We start from the raw sequence: 17,960 nt of genomic DNA on the forward strand, positions 1-17,960 counted from the left end.
GGGCACAGTGGGGGAGGAAGAGGGTGGGGCAAATGGAGAGAGTAGCATGGAATCATATACATCACCATACGTAAAATTAGATAGTCCGTGGAATTTGCTGTATAATGCAGGGAGCTCAAATTCAGTGCTTGGTGATAAGCTAGAGGGGTGGGATGGGATGGAAGGTAGGAGAGAAGTTCAAGAGGAAGGGAATATACATATAGCTATGGATGATTCATGTTGATATATGGTAGAAACCAACGCAATATTTTTAAGCAATTATCCCCCAATTAAAAATAAATTTTTAAAAAGGAATTAGTGTCACTACACTAAGCAGTACTGCCTCACACTTTGACGGTGCTTTTGTTTCCAGCTAATAAAATCTGACGTGTTAGTCGCTCAGTCATGTCCAACTCTTTTTGGAGAGGGTTTAGGGCATGTTAGGATGGGGGCCAGTAGAGGTCACGCTGCAGGAAAAGGCAGGTGTGAGCTGACACCCCGCCACCTCCTCAGGTCCCAGTCTGCAAGCTTTTCATCTTCTCTGTGTTCTACCTCCTTTCTCCAGGAGTCTAGTCCCTATGGGGGCCTCCCACCTTTGAGTCTGTGGAGGAGGAGTGGGTGGTCCCCTGATCTCCTGGGGGTTAAGACCTCTCCAGAGATGGGCCCAGGGGTGGGGTGCGTGATCTGTCCAAGGTTACTCAGAAGGTCGGTGGCAGGACTGGGACTCACACCAGGCCTCCTGGGCCCCCACAGGAGCCACATTCCCAGCACCTGAGTCCCCAAGGCCCCTATTTCACAAGGTTGGTCAGGGAGCTACAGCATACTCCTCCTTGACAGGTGAAGGGAAGGGGGCACCCAGGAGGTTGGTGGAGCTGGGGCACAGGTCCTCAAAGGGTGGCACGGCTGGAGTGGGGGGGGTCACATCATGGGTTGGCAGGGATGGCTGTTGGGGGTGCTGCTGCTGCTGCTGCTTCTTCTGGTTCACTTTGTGCTCCTTTGCCTGCTGATTTTGGAACCAGATCTTCACGTGACTTTCAGTAAGCCCCCATTAGCAGCCAGCTCTGATTTCCCCTGAATGGCGATGTAATGACTGTACAGCACTTCCTTCTCCAGCTCCAGGCACTGGTGATCAGTGTAGCTGTTTTGTTATTTTAGTCCCTAAGTTGTGTCTGATTCTTTTACAATCTCATGGACTGTAGCCCATCAGGCTCCTGTGTCCATGGGATTTCTCAGGCAAGAATACTGGAGTGGGTTGTCATTTCCTTCTCCAGGTGATCTTTCAGACCCAGGTTTTGAACCTGTGTCTCTTGCATTGGCAGGCGGATCTTTACTATGAGCCATCAGGGGAGCCAGTTTGGTGTAGACTACATAGTTTTTGTCTTTGGTCCTGGTCTTACCCCTGCCATTGCCACCTTCAGCTGCCACGCTACACCACATCCACTCACAGGAAGTCTGGCTTTGCCCTCCGGGTGAGGACGGTATGCCTGGGCTGCAGAGACACTGCACCAGGAGACCAGGGCCACACCCCCGGGGACTTGGGCACCACGCACTAAAGCTCCATGTGTGTACTGATCGCTCAGTCATGTTCGACTCTTGGTGACCCCGTGGACTATAGTCTGCCAGGGTCCTTTGTCCATGGGATTCTCCAGGCAAGAATACTGGAGTGGGTTGCCATTCCCTTCTCCAGGGGAGTCTTCCTGACCCAGGAATCAAACCCTGGTCTCCCACATTGTCTTTACCTTCTGAGCCACCAGGGAAGCCTCTAAAGCTCAGAGGAGGCCTGAAAGCCAGAGGGGTGGACTGGCGGTGGGAGCCCATTTACCCTTTGGTGCAGCGAAGGGTGCATCTGAGTAGCTGGCGAAGTCTGGGTACTGCAGGAGCCTGGGGGTCGAGGTCAGGTTTGGGGTGTGGGGATGTAGGCTTGTGGGCCCAGGCTGAGACGTGCGCCTGGCGGGTCCAGGTTCCCAGGAGAATCATGTCCAGCCACAGCCCACCAAGCACATAGTCCATCCACATCAGGTACACGGTGTACACGCCTCTCCCCGCTGTGTCTGCTGGGCCCTGCGGGCTTGGAGCAACTATTCACCTGGACTCCTGGCCCTTGTAGATGCTTTTCAATTGACCATTGAAAGAAGTGCTCCTTCCTTTAAATTTTTTCTTTTTCTTTTTTTTTCTGCATTGGCTCTGTGGTATCCTTGAGTTTCTTACACCTGGAAACCACCACAGTGGAATTCCAGGTAGGGGAGGGCTGGTCTTTTCTTTATAAAGTGTGAAGGAAAATTTTGAAAGAAAGGCTAGGAAAGCCAAATCTTTATGACAATTAGCAAAGGCTATATATAAAGATCTGGATATATAAACAGATTCCTTTAAAATCATCACTACCCTCACACTCCTGAAATTCAGTATTTCCCCTGCAGGTACTGGTTTGAAGGCCATTTCTTGGCCTACCACCAAAACAGTAGAGGTGGACCAAAGTGATAGACAAGATACGTGTCGTGGGTAGAATCCACAGAACTTGATAATAAATTGAATTGGGGTAGAGAGTAAGGGAGAAGTGAGTGTCAAGGAAGACTCCGCAGTAGAGCTGCTATTTTTTGAGATAGAGAAGACACGGGAAGAAGATGGCTTCATAGTTTTTTTGTTTATCTTGTTCTGTTTTAGACAATTTATTGACTGATATTTTATTGAGTTATAACTCTAATGTTTTGGCTAAGTTTATCGAATAGAAATGATTATTGGCACGTAAGGTAACCTTATTTGCAAAATGATTTTCCCTTTTAAAATGTCTTTCCTCACCCTCAACATTCAAATTCTTAGCAGCTTCTCAGACTCAAATTCATCCTCAAATTTTATTGTGATGTGCTGAATGATTACATATTCAAGCTTAATTGATATGAATAGTGGGAAGTTTATTCTTAAACACAGTTTTAGCTATAGTAGAATGCAGCAAAACTCTATATTGCTTTTCTTCTGTGGCCCCTACCAAGAAATATAAAGAAGGGACCCATGCGTCCTGTGTGGTACATAGTAAGTGTTCAGTAAAGAAATGTTGAGTCACATATAGGATATTCACCTACTAAATTTTTTATAAGACATTTAAAAAGAAATGAGGCATTTTTACATAGACACATAAACACACAATTCAACTATTTCTTAGGATTCCTTTAGCTTGCCAACCAAACAACGTAGCTCACCACCCAGTTCTACAAGAATGAAGTCCCTGGCCACTGCAGTCGCTGACCTTCAACACATCCCGAAAGGAGTTCCAGACAGAGAGCAGGAATGAGGCACTCTGTGCTCTAGGGAAATTTGGTAGAGCTGGCCTTCAGGTAGTTAGATCTTTTCAGAAGACTTCATGAGCCTAATTTTTTTAATATCTTCTCACATCTAGAAGAGCACTAAAATCATTAAGAGACATTTGCTCCTTGTGACTATCAGCAACCTTCTCTGCACTAGCAGCAAGCCTCTGCCAAAATGTATGCTTGACTGCATGTATTCCCCTTCATCAAAATCATACATACTGACCTCTGCCAGACTCCCACCTCTGGCAAGCAGTTCCTCAGAGCCATCTGAGAGGTTGTGTCCTGGACTATAGTCCTCATAAGCACCCCCACTCCAACAAAATGTAACTCACAGCTCTCAGTTTGGGCATCTATTTTCAGTCCACACACTCTTACACTCATATTATATGCCCATATATAACCTTTTACTAATAACTGAGGCTTTTAAATGGTAAGTTTATGCCCACATGAACTTACTTATTAATTTAACAAACTTATTTAATAAACAGTTTATTAATTCAATAAATTTATTATTTAATAAACTTATTAAGTATTTTGTTCACAACATAAACGTTTTGAAAATATTAAAAAGCCATTTCTTTCAAAGGTCCCAGAGGGGCTCATTCTGCAATGTCTCCGTTTTTCCTGTGCAAGTGATTGACATGTTAGACTGAGGTCTATAACGTGCAAAATATCATATGTGCTTTTAGTGCACATTTCTGCCTCCACCCTTTTCTGCACCGTCAGTGTCGTGATGCCCTTTGCGGCTGTGATATCGCTGGCGTGGGAACCTAGAAGGCGCTGGCCACTTCATTGGCCGGTCCAGTGTCGGCCCTGATCCTGCCCCATGCCCCCAGCATCCATTGCGCGGGCCTTGAGACCACACCCCTGAAACCGCTAGCCATGGCGCCCTGGGGTTTGCAGGTGGGTCTCCAGGCGGTCCTCTTTGGTTCTTCAAGGGCATCCTCGCCTGGCGCTTTCCTTTCCAGCATGTGCGGGCCAAGCCTCACTATTCAGCCCTAAAATGGGCCCAGGCGGCCACTGGGCCACAGAGCAGCAGGTAAGGGCCTCGGGGACTGCGTTCCATAACGGCTGGGACCTCGGGACCTCGGGGGCCCGGTGACCGTTGGTTTGCAGGGCTGCCTGAGAACGGAAGGCCTCGACGTCGTTACGCAGTCGTTGTGCACCGCCCTGCGCCAGGCGCCAGTCAGACGACTGTCCCTGCCCTCGAAGAGCTCGTCTTCCTGGCGCAGGGCTTGTTGGTTTCTGTTTATGAGGCTGAGTGAGCTCTCTTCTACTCCTGCCTCAATGCGAGCTTGGTGTTTATATCCCCGATAAGTGAGTAATGAACTCTTAAAAAATTTGCGTAATATATACTTACACATATGTGTGTACACGTGACACAAATATAGATGAATATGTGTGTGATTTTATGTGAGTAAACAGACTCTTCAAAGAATTAATATATTTTATTACATTATTAACATTCATAGATGTACTTGCATTCATGGGATAAACTCCACTAAGATATGTATCAGTACATGTGTATGTATCATATGTGTACATAGGCAGACATTGTTGGATTTGATTTGTTAATGTTTTATTTATGATATTTGCACTTACATTCATAAATGTTATTGTCTATGTAATTTTTTGGTGTAGTATACAGTTCTTGTCTTGTTTGGGAATCACTGCTCTTTAAGTTTCAAGAAATGAGTTCAATGACTTTCCTTCTTTACTTGTGAAGTTTGTATATCATAAGGATTTTCTGTTCTTTGCTTGTTTGATAAACCTCACCTGTGAAACACTTTCAGCCTCGTGTCTGTTACTTTTGGGAGTAAATGAGAGCCTTTTGTGTACTTTTCTGTTTTCCTTTCAACTTCATCAAGTTGATGAAGGAAATCAATTAATTTTATTGATCTTGATTGTTTTCTGTTATACTGATTTCCCTGCCTTTAAGCTTGTTCAGTTTCTAGCTTCTTTATTGAATCCTTTATTTACTTGCAATCTTTAAAATACTAAATTAATTTAATGCTCTTCTTATTTTTAATTCTAAGAGCTGCTAAAACTGCATCCACGAACCTTAAATATGTGATATTTTCTGAATGGTTCTAACTAGAGAGTAATTTCCATTTTTATTTTCTTTTTAATCTGTTACTTTATTTAGGAGTGCTATTTCAAGTCTTCAAACTAGACAGTTTTTTAAAAATCTGTTTTTATTTTTGACTTATTTATTTGCTTTATGTTAGAAAATGTAGTCTACATAATATTATATCTTTGAAGTGTATTAAGTCTTTGGTTACCTAGCATATCATCAATTTTTATAAGTATTTTATGTGATTTGAAAGGAAAGTAAATTCTTTTATTAGGTACAGGGTTCCCTCTATTTATATTGTTTTTGTTTAGTTGCTAAGTCACGTCTGACTCTTTTGCGACCCTATGGACTGTAGCCCAAGACTGTTCATTGGGAGGGTCAAATCTTGTGTATATGTACTACTTTTTTTGCTCACTTGATCTATAGATCATTGAGATAGGTTGAAATAGCTCACCATGTTTTTGCGAAATGTCGAGTTTCCTGTAATTCTGTCAGGCTTTGCTTTGTATATTTTGAGGCAATCTTAGGTACTTAAAAGTTATAAGTATTATAGCTCTTTGATGGATTGTCCCTTCTATTATTATGTTGAGTCTCCATTTCTCCTTATTAATGCTTTTCCTTTAAATTCTATTTTGTCTGATAGAATGTTGTTAAATCAGTGTTGTTTTTATTACCATTGGCATGGTATAGTATTTTCTGTTTCTTTGTTTCTTTATTGCACGACATAATATGTCTAAATGTATATTTCAGTGGCATTAAATTGTTGTGTGTCTATTACCACAATCCATCTTCCCAACTTTCATCATCCGCAACTGAAATTCTGTACTTATTTAATACTAACTCTTCATTACTGCTTCTATCTCCTGATAGCCAGTAAAATTTGACTATTCTAGAAACCTCATTCAAGTGGATTTCTAGAAATTTTGTCCTTTGTGTTTGGATTATTTACTTAGCATGATGGCTTCTAGGTTCATCCTAGAAGTATTGTGGTCTGTGTCAAGATATCATTTTTGATATTCTGTGATCTGTGTCATTTTTTAAGACTGAATAATTCCATTGTACGTATATACCTACTTTCTTTAGCCATTCATCTGTTAATGGACATTTGGGTTGTTTTTACCTTTTGGCTTTTATGAATAATGCTGCTCTGAACATTGGTGTACAAATATATGTTTGAATCACTGCCTTTGATTCTTTTGGTATTTACCTAGAAGTGGAATTGTTGGATCATATGGTAATTCTGTGTTTAATTTATTGAAGTACGATGACAGTTTTCCATAGCAACTGCATCATTTTCCTTTCTCACCAGCATCCATTTCTTTATTTTGAACTTTTTGATACGCTTTTGCTTTATGGATGTGTTTTATAAGCAACATTTTTAGCTACATTGTCTAGTTTGATTGTTCAATCTGTCTTTAAATAAATGGAATGAGTCCACTTTTATTATTGTGATTACTGAAGAAACAGGGCCAGATTTACTTCTCTTTTGTGTTTTTTGTATATCACACTTCCCTATCTGCTGCTGAAATTTTCTGAATCATCTATACTCCTCCTGTCTGTCTGTCAGTCATTCTATGTGTTATTTATTTTTCCAGCTCTGTTTAGGCTCCATAGATTATGTTTATGTTATTTTAGTGTGTTACCTTAGTACATATTTGTCCATAAATTTTTTCTGACAAAATCAGTCATTTTTTAAATATTTGTTTCTGTTGACAATAACAGTCATCTGTTGTTTTTTTTTTAATAACAAGGATCTTAAGGTACAATGCCCATTGAACTTCTTCCTACCCAACACTGTTATTGTTTCAGTATTTTAATTTTAACTTTTAAAATGTAATCTTTCATTATGTTTACTGACATAATACATATTTTTTTAAATGTTTTTTTCAGTAATCTTTTCTGATACAATGTTCTTTCATTTAAAAGACCACTTTTATGGAGGTTAATGGTGTGGATCCTGGATTTGTATCCAGGTCCACCACTTATTTTGTTCGTTGATTTCTTTATGTCAAGTGAGTGTAATACCATGTTAAGTGGGTTTAAGACTAGTGCCTAACTCAAAGAGGCTTTGTGAGGATTTAATAAGTAAATATATGTAACTATGTCTTTGTCTCCCATTGTTAATTGGAATTACCACAAATTTCGTGGCTGAGAGCAACACAAATGTATTATTTTACAGTTCTGGAGGTCAGAAGGCTAAAATGTGTAAAATGCGTTCAGCATTCCTTTTTGGAGGCTCTCAGGGAGAAATCTGTTTCCTTAGCTGTTCTTCCCTTCAGAGGTTGCCTACATTCCTTGGCTTGTAGTCCCTTCTCTTATCTTTAAAGCCTGCAGCATTGTATCTTCTTTTCTCTGACCTTGGCTTCCATTCTCACATCCTTCTCTGCCTTTGATCTTCCTGTCTCCCTCTTGCATGGTTCCTTGTGATTATGTTGAACCCACTGGATAATCCAGAATAATCTCCCCATTTTGAGATTTTAGTTTAATTACATCTGCAAAGTCCCTTTTACCATGTAAGGTAACTTATTCACGGGTTCTGGGTGGTTAGGATGTGGACACCTTTGGGGAGGCCATTGTTCATTCTGTCACTTTGTATACATCTCATCTCTATGTCACTTTGTGCTGAAGTACATCCTTAATTATTCTGTTAAGTGAGGGTCTGTAGGTGATAATCTCAGTCTTTTTACATATTCAACAATATAAACTTCTTGATGGGCGGTTATTTTTGTTTCAGCATTTTTAAGACATTAACCTATTGTCTGCTGGTAACTTTTCTAACAAACCAATAAATGATATACTTTTGGCCTCTTTGTTTTTTGTTTTTTTTTTTTACAGAGTGGGTAAGGATTTTCATATGCACCAGATTGTATTGTATTGTACTATATTGATGGCATCCTGTCATCATTGATCATTGCATGGGTCTTTAAAAACTAATAAATTGTATGTTCAAGTTATAAAATAGTCACCTGCAAATTCACCGCATAAGACAGTAAGTAGGTTATTAGCAACATTTATCTTCAAATCTTTCCCTTATTTTATCTCTCTGCCTTCTATAACTCCTCAAGAATTTTGTGTTTATTATTGTCAACTGGAAGGACCACAAACTATAAAGAGGTCAAAAATTGATTAATGGGGGTCTTAGAATTGCAATTGGGGGAACCACAGTTTTGGAGGAAGCCAGAACAGTGTCCCACTGGAGGAAAATAGGTAGAGTTTTTGATGGGGGAACGGGACGTTCTTGCGGGTTTAAACAAATTGTTTATTGGAGGAACATTTGTTACATATATGCAATCGGCTTATCAAGCACATCTCATATGTTACTAGGGAAAGGTATATTTTCTTTAGTCCAGTTCTTAGCATATTTCAGCAACTCAGCAGCTGTTCAGCAGTTTTATTTTAAAGTGTTCAGCAAGAGTTCAGCAAGGGCAGTGACTATGGAGGTCCTCAGGTCTCCATCATCCCTGATTTAGTTCTTTTCATATTATCTTGAAGTATTAAAAGCTTTCAAAATCACACGTGTATGTCTACAGTATATTTCTTAGCTTAACTGTTTTTGAAGTTTACAAAAAAATATTCTGAATGAGTTTTCTAATAATTCCTCTTACCAATGATATTTTACCAAGGTTAATTGTTTTATTTTTACTGTAGTGTAATATTTCATTGTATTATTAGATCATAATTTGTTTATTCTCTTAGTGCTGGGCTTTTAGTGTTGTTTCCAGCTTTTAGATATTATTCTCAAGGCTACTGTGGAAGATTTTGTACTGTTTTCTATTGCACATGTGAAAAAGTTTTTATTTGTGTGTGTGTGTGTGTGTATGTAGGTATGCGTGCATTCCAAACACTTAGTCATGTCTAACTCTTTGCAACCGCATGGACTGCAGCATGCCAGGCTTACTTATACTTCCCTATCTCCTGAATTTTGCTCAAACTTGTGTCCATTGTAGGTATGTGTGTGTGTGCTAAAGTCGCCTCGGTCATGCTCTGCTCTTTGTGACCCTGTGGACTATAGTCCTCCAGGCTTATCTAGCCATGGGATTCTCCAGGCAAGCGTACTTGAGGGGGTTACCATGCTCTTTGGATCATCCTGACCCAAGGATAGAACCCATCTCTCTCTCTTTTTTGTTTTTAGAACCCATCTCTTATGTCTCCTGCATTGGCAAGTGGGTTCTTTACCACTAGCGCCACTTGGGGAGTAGGTATATTAGGATGTAATTGCTGAGATGTAGGGTAATGTTCAGTTTTTAAAGAAGATGCCAAACTTTTCTGGAGTGGTTATATACTCTTACCAGCAATCTAAGAGATACTACTAATGTCTATCCTCTCTGCTTGATGTTGTCAAACTTCCTTTGCCAGTTGAATTACAGAAATGTTGACTTATGATCTTAATTTGCATGATCCTGATTAGTAATGACATTGAACATAACTTGTTATGTTTATTTCTTCTTCTGTGAAATGCCTGTACATATCATTTGCCTGTGTAATTGTTCTAGTCGTTTTTTTTTAGTGTAGTTCTTTTTTTTGTTCTTGAGACTAATTTTTTGTGGTATGTATGTTAGATGTCACTTCAGTTGTTTATTGCTGTTTAACAAATCGCTCTAGAATTCACTGGCTTAAATCAAGAATGATTTATTATTTCTCTAGGCTCTAGGCTCAGAGGGGTGTTTTTGTAGCTTCATATGGCCCTGGGTCACTCATCTGACTATATTTATTTGATGGCTGGGTGGGACTGGAAGGTTCAAAATGTCTTCACTCATGTCTGGTGGTTCAGAACTTTTCTGTGTGGCTGATGACTTGGAGCATGCGTAGTCTCAGCAGGGTAGTTGGATTTCTCCCACAGTTCTTCGCTTCAAGAGGGAGAGGGGAAGCTGGCAGGACTCTTAAGGGCTAGGCCTGGAATTGGCATAAAGTTATTTTAACAGGTCTCTGTTGGTCAGAAGAAATCACTAAGACAAGCTCTGCTTTGAGAAAGAGGAATAGACTCTACTTTGTGATAAATAGACATGCATGTAGGAATTGTGGTTATCTTTGGAGACTGCTGCTAAGTCACTTCAGTTGTGTCCGACTCTGTGCGACCCCAGGGACTGTAGCCTACCAGGCTTCTCCGTCCATGGGATTCTCCAGGCAAGAACACTGGAGTGGGTTGCCATTTCCGTTTCCATCTTTGCAGACTATGTACCACATATATTTTGCAGCTATCATTTCACAGTATACAGCTTGTCTTTATTAAAAGTGAGATTTATCAAAAGTTCTTTATTTTAATACAGTTAAGTGTATAGACTTTTATATACACTCTTGTTTAAAAATCTTTCCTTTCCCCCATCAGAGAAATATTAAATATATTTTAAAGTTTTAATTTTGATATTTAAGTACTTAATTACACTGGAGTTAAATTTTTATTTTGTTTGTATATTTGGTGTGAATGAGAAAATGTTCAGTTTCAATTTATTCCCATGTGGTCCTTTTTTTCTAGATCAGTTTTTCCCACTGATTTGACATGTCTTTTTATTTTTTTGTCATTTTTAGTTGTGGTCTATTCTTTTTCACGTAGAGAAATCCCTTGAACATTTCTTGTACAGCTAGTTTGGTAGTGATGACCTCTTTTAGCTTTTGCTTGCATGTAAAACTCATAATCTTTCCATTAACTTTGAATGAAAGCCTTACTGAATAGATTATCACTATTTTCCCCTTTTATCACTTTAGATATATCATGCCACTCTCTTCTGGCCTGCAGAGTTTCTGTCGAAAGTTAGCTATGAGCCTTATAGCCTTGTACATAACTTGTTGTTTTTCTCATGCTGCTTTTAATAGTCTCTTTAATTTTTACTATTTTAATTACATGTGTCTTGATTGGTCCTCTCTGTGTTGAACCTGTTTGGGACTCTCTGTGCTTCCTGGACCTGGAAGCCTTTTCCGAAGTTAGGAAAGTTTTCAGCTCTATGTCTTCTCTCTCTCTTCTCCTTCTGGGATCTCTGTAATGTGCATGTTAGTATGTTTGATGTCCCAGTGAAAGTGAAAGTAGCTCAGCTGTGTCCAACTCTTCAAGACCCCATGGACTGTAGCCTGCCAGTCTCCTCTGCCCATGGAATTGTCCCAGCCAGAATACTGGAGTGGGTAGCCATTTCCTTCTCCAGGGGATCTTCCCAGCCCAGGGATTTAATCCAGGTCTCCCGCATTGTAGGCAGATTCTTTACCAGCTGAGCTACGAGGGAAGCCTAAAGGTCTCTTAAATTGTCATCTTTTCTTTTTTTTTTTGTCCTGTTTCTTTTCAGTTACTTCCACTACCTGTCTTCCAGCTCATGATCTGTTCCTCTGTATCATTTAGTCTACTGATCATTCCTTCTAGTGTATTTTGCATTTCAGCACTATATTATTCATCTCCGGTCCATCTATATTTTAAACTCTTTGTTAAAAACTTCTCACTCTGTTCATCCCAAATCCTCTTGAGTTCTTTGATCATCTTTATGATCACTACCCTGAACTCTTTCTCAAGTAGATTTTCTGTCTCCACTTAATTCTTTTGGGGTTTTATCTTGTTCCTTTGTTTGGAACATGTTTCTCTGTTTTCTCATTTTGCCTAACTTGTTGTTCTTATTTCCATGTGTTTTGTAGGCTTGTTACATTTCCTGACTTTGGAAAAGTGGCCTTTTATAGGGATGTCCTATGTATCCTAATCGAACATTCCCCCTAGTCAAAGAGCTATATTGTTTAGGGGTGTGCCATATGTGAGCTGCATGAGTCCTTATGTTGTGGTAAGTTGACACTTGTGGGTAGTCTACTAGGCCTGGCTGGCCCCCGACCTGGTTGGTCGCCAGGCAGGCCCTGCCTTGGGTAGAGGTTGCTGGCTACTGATTGATGGGGTTGGGTAGGGTCACAAGGTGGCTGGCTATAGAGTCCTGGCAGATGTGAAGCTGATGTCAACCTGCTAGGAGGTGGGATTGGATCCTGGGGCCACCGACTGAAGGGACCAGTGTCCCAGAGCTAGTGTTGACTTGGTGGTGGTTGGGGCTTGTTCCTGACACAGCTGGCTGAGGGATCCAGGGTGTCTTAGGGCTGGGATTAGCCTGCTGGCAGGGTAGTCTAGGTTCTGCCATGGCAAGCTGTGAAACTGCAGTGATCCTGGAGCGGATGCTAGCCAACTGGCACGTGAGGCTGGTACAGGACTAGTGCTGGCCCTCTGATGGGCAGTGCTAGAGCTTGAGGTCTATGGCTACAGGGGCCAGGGTTTGGAGCTGGTATTTAGGCCTACCGTAGGTGGAGCTGAGGCCCGGGAGGTCTCAGAGCTAGTGCTGGTTTACTGGTGTATGTAGGCTGGCCTTGGGGCTGGCTGCCCTCTGGTGGGCAGTGCTGGAATCTGGAGTCTCTGGCTATAGGGCCCTGGAAGTATTCCACCCTCTCCCCACTGGTAGGAGGGGACAGGGCCCAGTAGGTCCTGGGGCTGGTGCTGGTCTACTGGTGAGTGGGAGCTGGGTTCCAGGGTCTCTGGTGAAGAGGGTCTTGTCCTGGGGCAGCTGTGGGTTCAGCACCCCTATAGCAGCCAGCCTGCTGGTTGATGGGGCTTTGTTCCCACTTGGGCTAGTTACTTGGCCTGAGGCATCCCAGTACTGGCGCTAACAGGTAGGTGGGTAGGGGTGAGTTCTAATATGCTAGAGAGAAATTCCAAAGTGGTGCTTGCTAGTGTCCCTGTCCTCATGATAGAAAAAGTTCCCTAAAATGACTACTCCCAGTGTCTGTATCCCCAGGATGACTTCCAGTTGCCTCCTGCTTCCCTGGAATGCTCTCCAGAATCATCAGATAAGGTGTGACCCAGGTTCCTTTCAACTTACTACTTTTGCCCTGAGTCCTAGAGCATGTGAGATTTTATGTGCACCCGGTAAGAATGGAGTTCCTGTTTCCCTCAGCCCTCTGGGTGTCCTGAAAGTAAATTCTGCTGACTTTCAAAGCCATATGTTCTGGGGGCTCATGTTCCTGATGCAGGACCCCTGGACTAGGGACGCTGATGTGGGGCATGGACCTCTTACTCCTCTGTATTTGTAATTTGTGAGTTGCCCACTAGGGGTCTGAGACTTAACTGTACCTTTCCTATTTTTTTATCTTTAGTCACAACTAAAGATAAAGGTATTTTCTGCTAGATTCCAGTCTTTATCATCAGTAATTGCTCTGTAACTTTTGTGTGCCCATAGGAGGAGGTGAGCTCAGGGTCTGCCTTCTCTGCCATCTTGGCCAAATTCCTATTGATTTTGTAACCTATAACTTTACTGAATTTGTTTATTAATTCTATCTGAACTAATCTTTCCATCTTCAAAGCCAGCCAACAATAGACTATTGTGAAATAATAAGAAACACATTGGCTTCTGCCCCGGTTCCTGACACAGGACTGCTTGAATTTCTGGACTGCAGAAATTCTGAATTTCTGCTTGAATTTCTGGACTGCTTGAATTTCTGGACTGGTTCCCGACACAGGACTGCAGATTTCTGTAATATACCTTGAAGTCAGAAAGTGTGATACCTGTAGCTTTATTCTTTTTTCCAAAAATGGCTTTGATTATTGAGGATCTCTCGTGGTTCCAAGCAAAGCATTTTTTCCCCTACTTTTATGAAAAATGCTATTGGAATTTTGATAGAGATAGCATTGGATCTGTTGATTGTTTTGGGAAGTATGGGCATTTTAATATTAGTTACTGTAATATGTGAGCATGAGCTAATTTTCCATAATTTTGTGTTTTGCTTCGGTTTCTTTCATCAGTGTCTTATAGTTTTCAATGTACAGGTCTTTTAATTTCCTTGGTTAAATTTGTCCTTCAGAATTTATCTTTTTTGGTGTTATTGCAAGTGTGATTGATTTCTCAATTTCTTTTTTGTGTAGTTCATTGTTAGTATATAGAAATGCAATTGATTTTTGAATGTTGATTTTGATTCCTACAGCTTTACTGAATTTGTTTATTAACTCTAACAGTTTTTTTTGGGTGGAGGATGACAGAGGATGAGCTAGTTGGTGGACATGAGTTTGAGTAAGCTCTGGGAGTTGGTGGTGGACAGGGAAGCCTGGCATGCTGCAGTCTATGGGGTAGCAAAAAGTTGGACACAACTGAGCGAGTGAACTGAACTGATGGTGGTTCTATTTTTAGTTTTTTTTAAAAACCTCTGTATTGTTTTCCACAGTGTCTACACCAATTTACACCTCCCACCAACAGTGTCAGAAGGTTGTCTTTTCTCTCCATCCTTGCCAACATTTGTTATTTGTATTCTTTTCTATGATAGCTATTATGACAGGTTTGAGGTGATATCTCAGTGTGGTTTGAATTTGCATTCCTCTGTTTGATTAATGATGTTGAGCATATTTTCATGTCCTGTTGGCCATCTGTGTTGTCTTCTTTGGAATAGAGTCTATTCATACCTTCTGTCCATTTTTAAACCAGACTTTTTATATTGAGTTGAATTAGCTGTTTATGTATTTTGGATATTAACCCATTATGGGTCATATCATTGGCAAATATTTTCTCCCATTCAGTAGGCTGTCCTTTCATTTTATCAGTGATTTCCTTTACTACACAAAAGCTTTTTAAGTTTTAATTAGGTCCCATTTGTTTACTTTTGCATTTATTTCCTTTGCTTTAGGACAAGGATCCAAAAACATATTGCTGTGTTTTATGTCAAAGAGTGTTCTGCCTGTGTTTTCCTCTAGGAGTTTTATAGTATCTGGTCTTAACATTTTGATCTTTAATCCATTTTGAGTTTATTTTTGTATATGGTGTTAAAGAATGTTCTGATTTCATTCTTTTATATGTGGCTGTCCAGTTTTTGCAGTACCCCTTATTGAAGAGACTGTCTTGTATGTTCTTGCCTCCTTTGTCATAGATTTGTTGACTCTTTGCGACCCCATGTACTATATAGTCCATGGAATTCTCCAGGCCAGAATACTGGAATGGGTAGTCTTTTCCTTCTCCAGGGGATCTTCTCAACCCATGGATTGAATCCAGATCTCCTGCATTGCAGGCAGATTCTTCACCAGCTGAGCCACCAGGGAAGCCCAAGAATACTAGAGTGGGTAACCTATCTGTTCTCCAGGGGATCTGCCTGACTCAGGAATTGAACCGGGGTTTCCTGCATTGCAGGAAGATTGTTTACCAGCTGAGCTACTAGGGAAGCCTTTGTCATAGATTGACTATATGTGTGTGAGTTCATATCTGGGCTCTCTATCCTGTTCGATTGATCTGCAATATGGATGGACTGGAAATTAATATTAGTTACTGTATTAGTTACTGTTTTTGTGTCAGTACCATATTTTTTAAAAATTTTACTTTTATTGAAGTATAGTTGATTTACAGTGTTTTGTTAATTTCTGCTATACAGCAAAGTGACTCAGTTATACAAATCTGTACATTCTTTTTTATATTCTTTGCATTATAGTTTATCTCAGAATATTGAATATAGCCCCCTGTGCTGTACAGTAGGATGTTTTTTATTCTATATATAATAGTTTGCATCTCCTAACCTCAAACTTCCAGTCCACCCCTCTCCCACTCTCCTCCCCCTTGGTAACTACAAGTCTTCTCCATGTCTGTGAGTTTGTTTCTGTTTCGCAAATAACTTCATTTGTGCCATATTTTAGTTTTCACATACAATGATAGTTGTATTTGTCCTTCTCTTTTTGACTTGTACTTAGTATGATAATTTCCAGTCCCTCGATATTGCTGTAAATGGAATTAGTTCATTCTTTATTATGGCTGAGTAGCATCCCATTCAGAAAAGGCAATGGCACCCCACTCCAGTACTCTTGCCTGGGAAATCCCATGGATGGAGGAGCCTGGTAGGCTGTAGTCCATGGGGTCGCCAAGAGTCTGACACAACTGAGCAACTTCACTTTCACTTTTTACTTTCATGCATTGGAGAAGGAAATGGCAACCCACTCCAGTGTTCTTGCCTGGAGAATCCCAGGGATGGTGGAGCCTGGTGGGCTGCCGTCTATGGGGTCGCACAGAGTCGGACACGACTGAAGTGACTTAGCAGCAGCAGCAGCATCCCATTGTACACATGTGCCACATCTTTGTCCATTCATCTGTTAATGGACATTTAAGTTGTTTCCATATCTTGGCTATTGTGAATAGTGCTTCAGTGAACACTGGGGTGCATATATCCTTTTGAACCATGTTTTTCTCCAGATACATGCCCAAGAGTGGAGTGGCTGGGTCATATGGTAACTCTCTTTTTAGTTTTTTAATTAATTTATTTATTTTAATTGGAGACTAATTACTTAACAATATTGTAGTGTTTTTTGCCATACATTGACATGAATTAGCCATGGGTATACATGTGTTCCCCATCCTGAATCCCCCTCCCATCTTGCTCCTATCCCATCCCTCAGGGTCATCCCAGTGCACCGACCCTGAGCACTCTGTCTCATGCATCGAACCTGGAAACCTCCATACATTTCTTAATGTATTTAAATGACTGAAAAAACTCACAGCTAAAAGCTAAGAAAATTATTCTTGGCTTAAATTATTTAGTTAGAATTTACTTCCATGCAAAATTTACTTTGAGACTTTCTGTATCTTGTTAAATTTCCCTCGGTAATCAGAAAGAGACTCTCTGTCTTGCATATTTCAAAACCCATTTCCTTTTGTTCTATTCTGTTCTATCTGAGGCATTCTGGTAGTACATGAATGTGGCCTTAGTACTTAGTGAATGGTGAAATGAGTTCGGTGTCTTAGGCTTCCAGTTCTGTTGACTTCCCTGAGTTCTTTCTGATGATTTATTCTTGGGGAGATGATCTTAAAACTTATTATATTTAGTATAGAATTTAAGGTCAATTAGAATTGTATGTATATAAACACATCAATGTAAGAAGGAAAAAATTGTCATAGAGAGGAAGTTAGACAATATGGACTGCCCTGAGAAAGATAGCTAGCATAGTGAAGGCTCTGAAAATTATATTACACACAAGAAACACTTGAAGGTAATGAGAGTATTAAATTAATAAGCCTACTGGAAAGTTGGGAACTATATATATACATATATATATATATGTATATATATAGTTTATAGAATCAGTAGTAATAGCTGTGAAATAATTTTTTATATTTTAAAAATAACGTGAATGTATTTTTTCAGCTCATCACTTCATAGTTTTGTTCAGAAAAATATATGGAGACATTCAGATCCAATGATTTGACACCAGTAAATAAAGACAGGAACAAGGATAAAGGAAACTCAAAACCAAGGTAAAATAAGATATAATTAAATTAAAATCTCAAACATACCTGGCTAGTGATAAGCCATTCTGACAATGGAAAATATAACGTATTACATGAGAATTGAATGAGGGTTGTGGCATGTAGAAAACCTTGGTTTCTTAGGAAGTTCTTCCTGACAAGATAGGCAAATCAACACTGACTCCTTCTCCCAGACCAACTTTGGATATGCCAAAAAGTGTGAAAGAGGTTGATGGGTATGAGAAACTAATCAACAACTGCGAAATCCCAGGAAGGCAGTAGGTGGTTTGGTTCTAGATATGGACTGTGGATAGAAAACGACAGCTCAGAGCAGAAGAGGGCAGCAGAGAGCAGATGAAGAAAAGAGTGTATCAGCAAACACTCAGAAAAAAA

General features: G+C 40.3%; 2 protein-coding genes across 2 annotated transcripts in view; one reads left to right on the plus strand and one right to left on the minus strand.

Moving 5' to 3' along the window:
* Positions 1–784: 784 nt before the first annotated feature.
* Positions 785–1,563, minus strand: LOC133228284 (homeobox protein CDX-1-like). Its single transcript, XM_061383796.1, is given in 3 exon segments — positions 785–1,026; positions 1,029–1,117; positions 1,343–1,563. Coding segments are annotated over 3 exon segments (552 nt in total).
* A 2,861-nt stretch (positions 1,564–4,424) lies between these two features.
* Positions 4,425–17,960, plus strand: part of DNAH14 (dynein axonemal heavy chain 14) — a 394,303-nt gene continuing 380,767 nt past the window's right edge. The window contains exons 1-2 of the mRNA XM_061382365.1: positions 4,425–4,598; positions 17,467–17,576. Coding sequence (XP_061238349.1) covers positions 17,500–17,576 — 77 coding nt within the window. The 5' untranslated portion in view covers positions 4,425–4,598; positions 17,467–17,499. The remainder of the gene's footprint in view (positions 4,599–17,466; positions 17,577–17,960) is intronic.

Source organism: Bos javanicus, chromosome 16, assembly GCF_032452875.1.
Source record: "Bos javanicus breed banteng chromosome 16, ARS-OSU_banteng_1.0, whole genome shotgun sequence".
NCBI classification, from domain to species: Eukaryota; Metazoa; Chordata; class Mammalia; order Artiodactyla; family Bovidae; genus Bos; species Bos javanicus.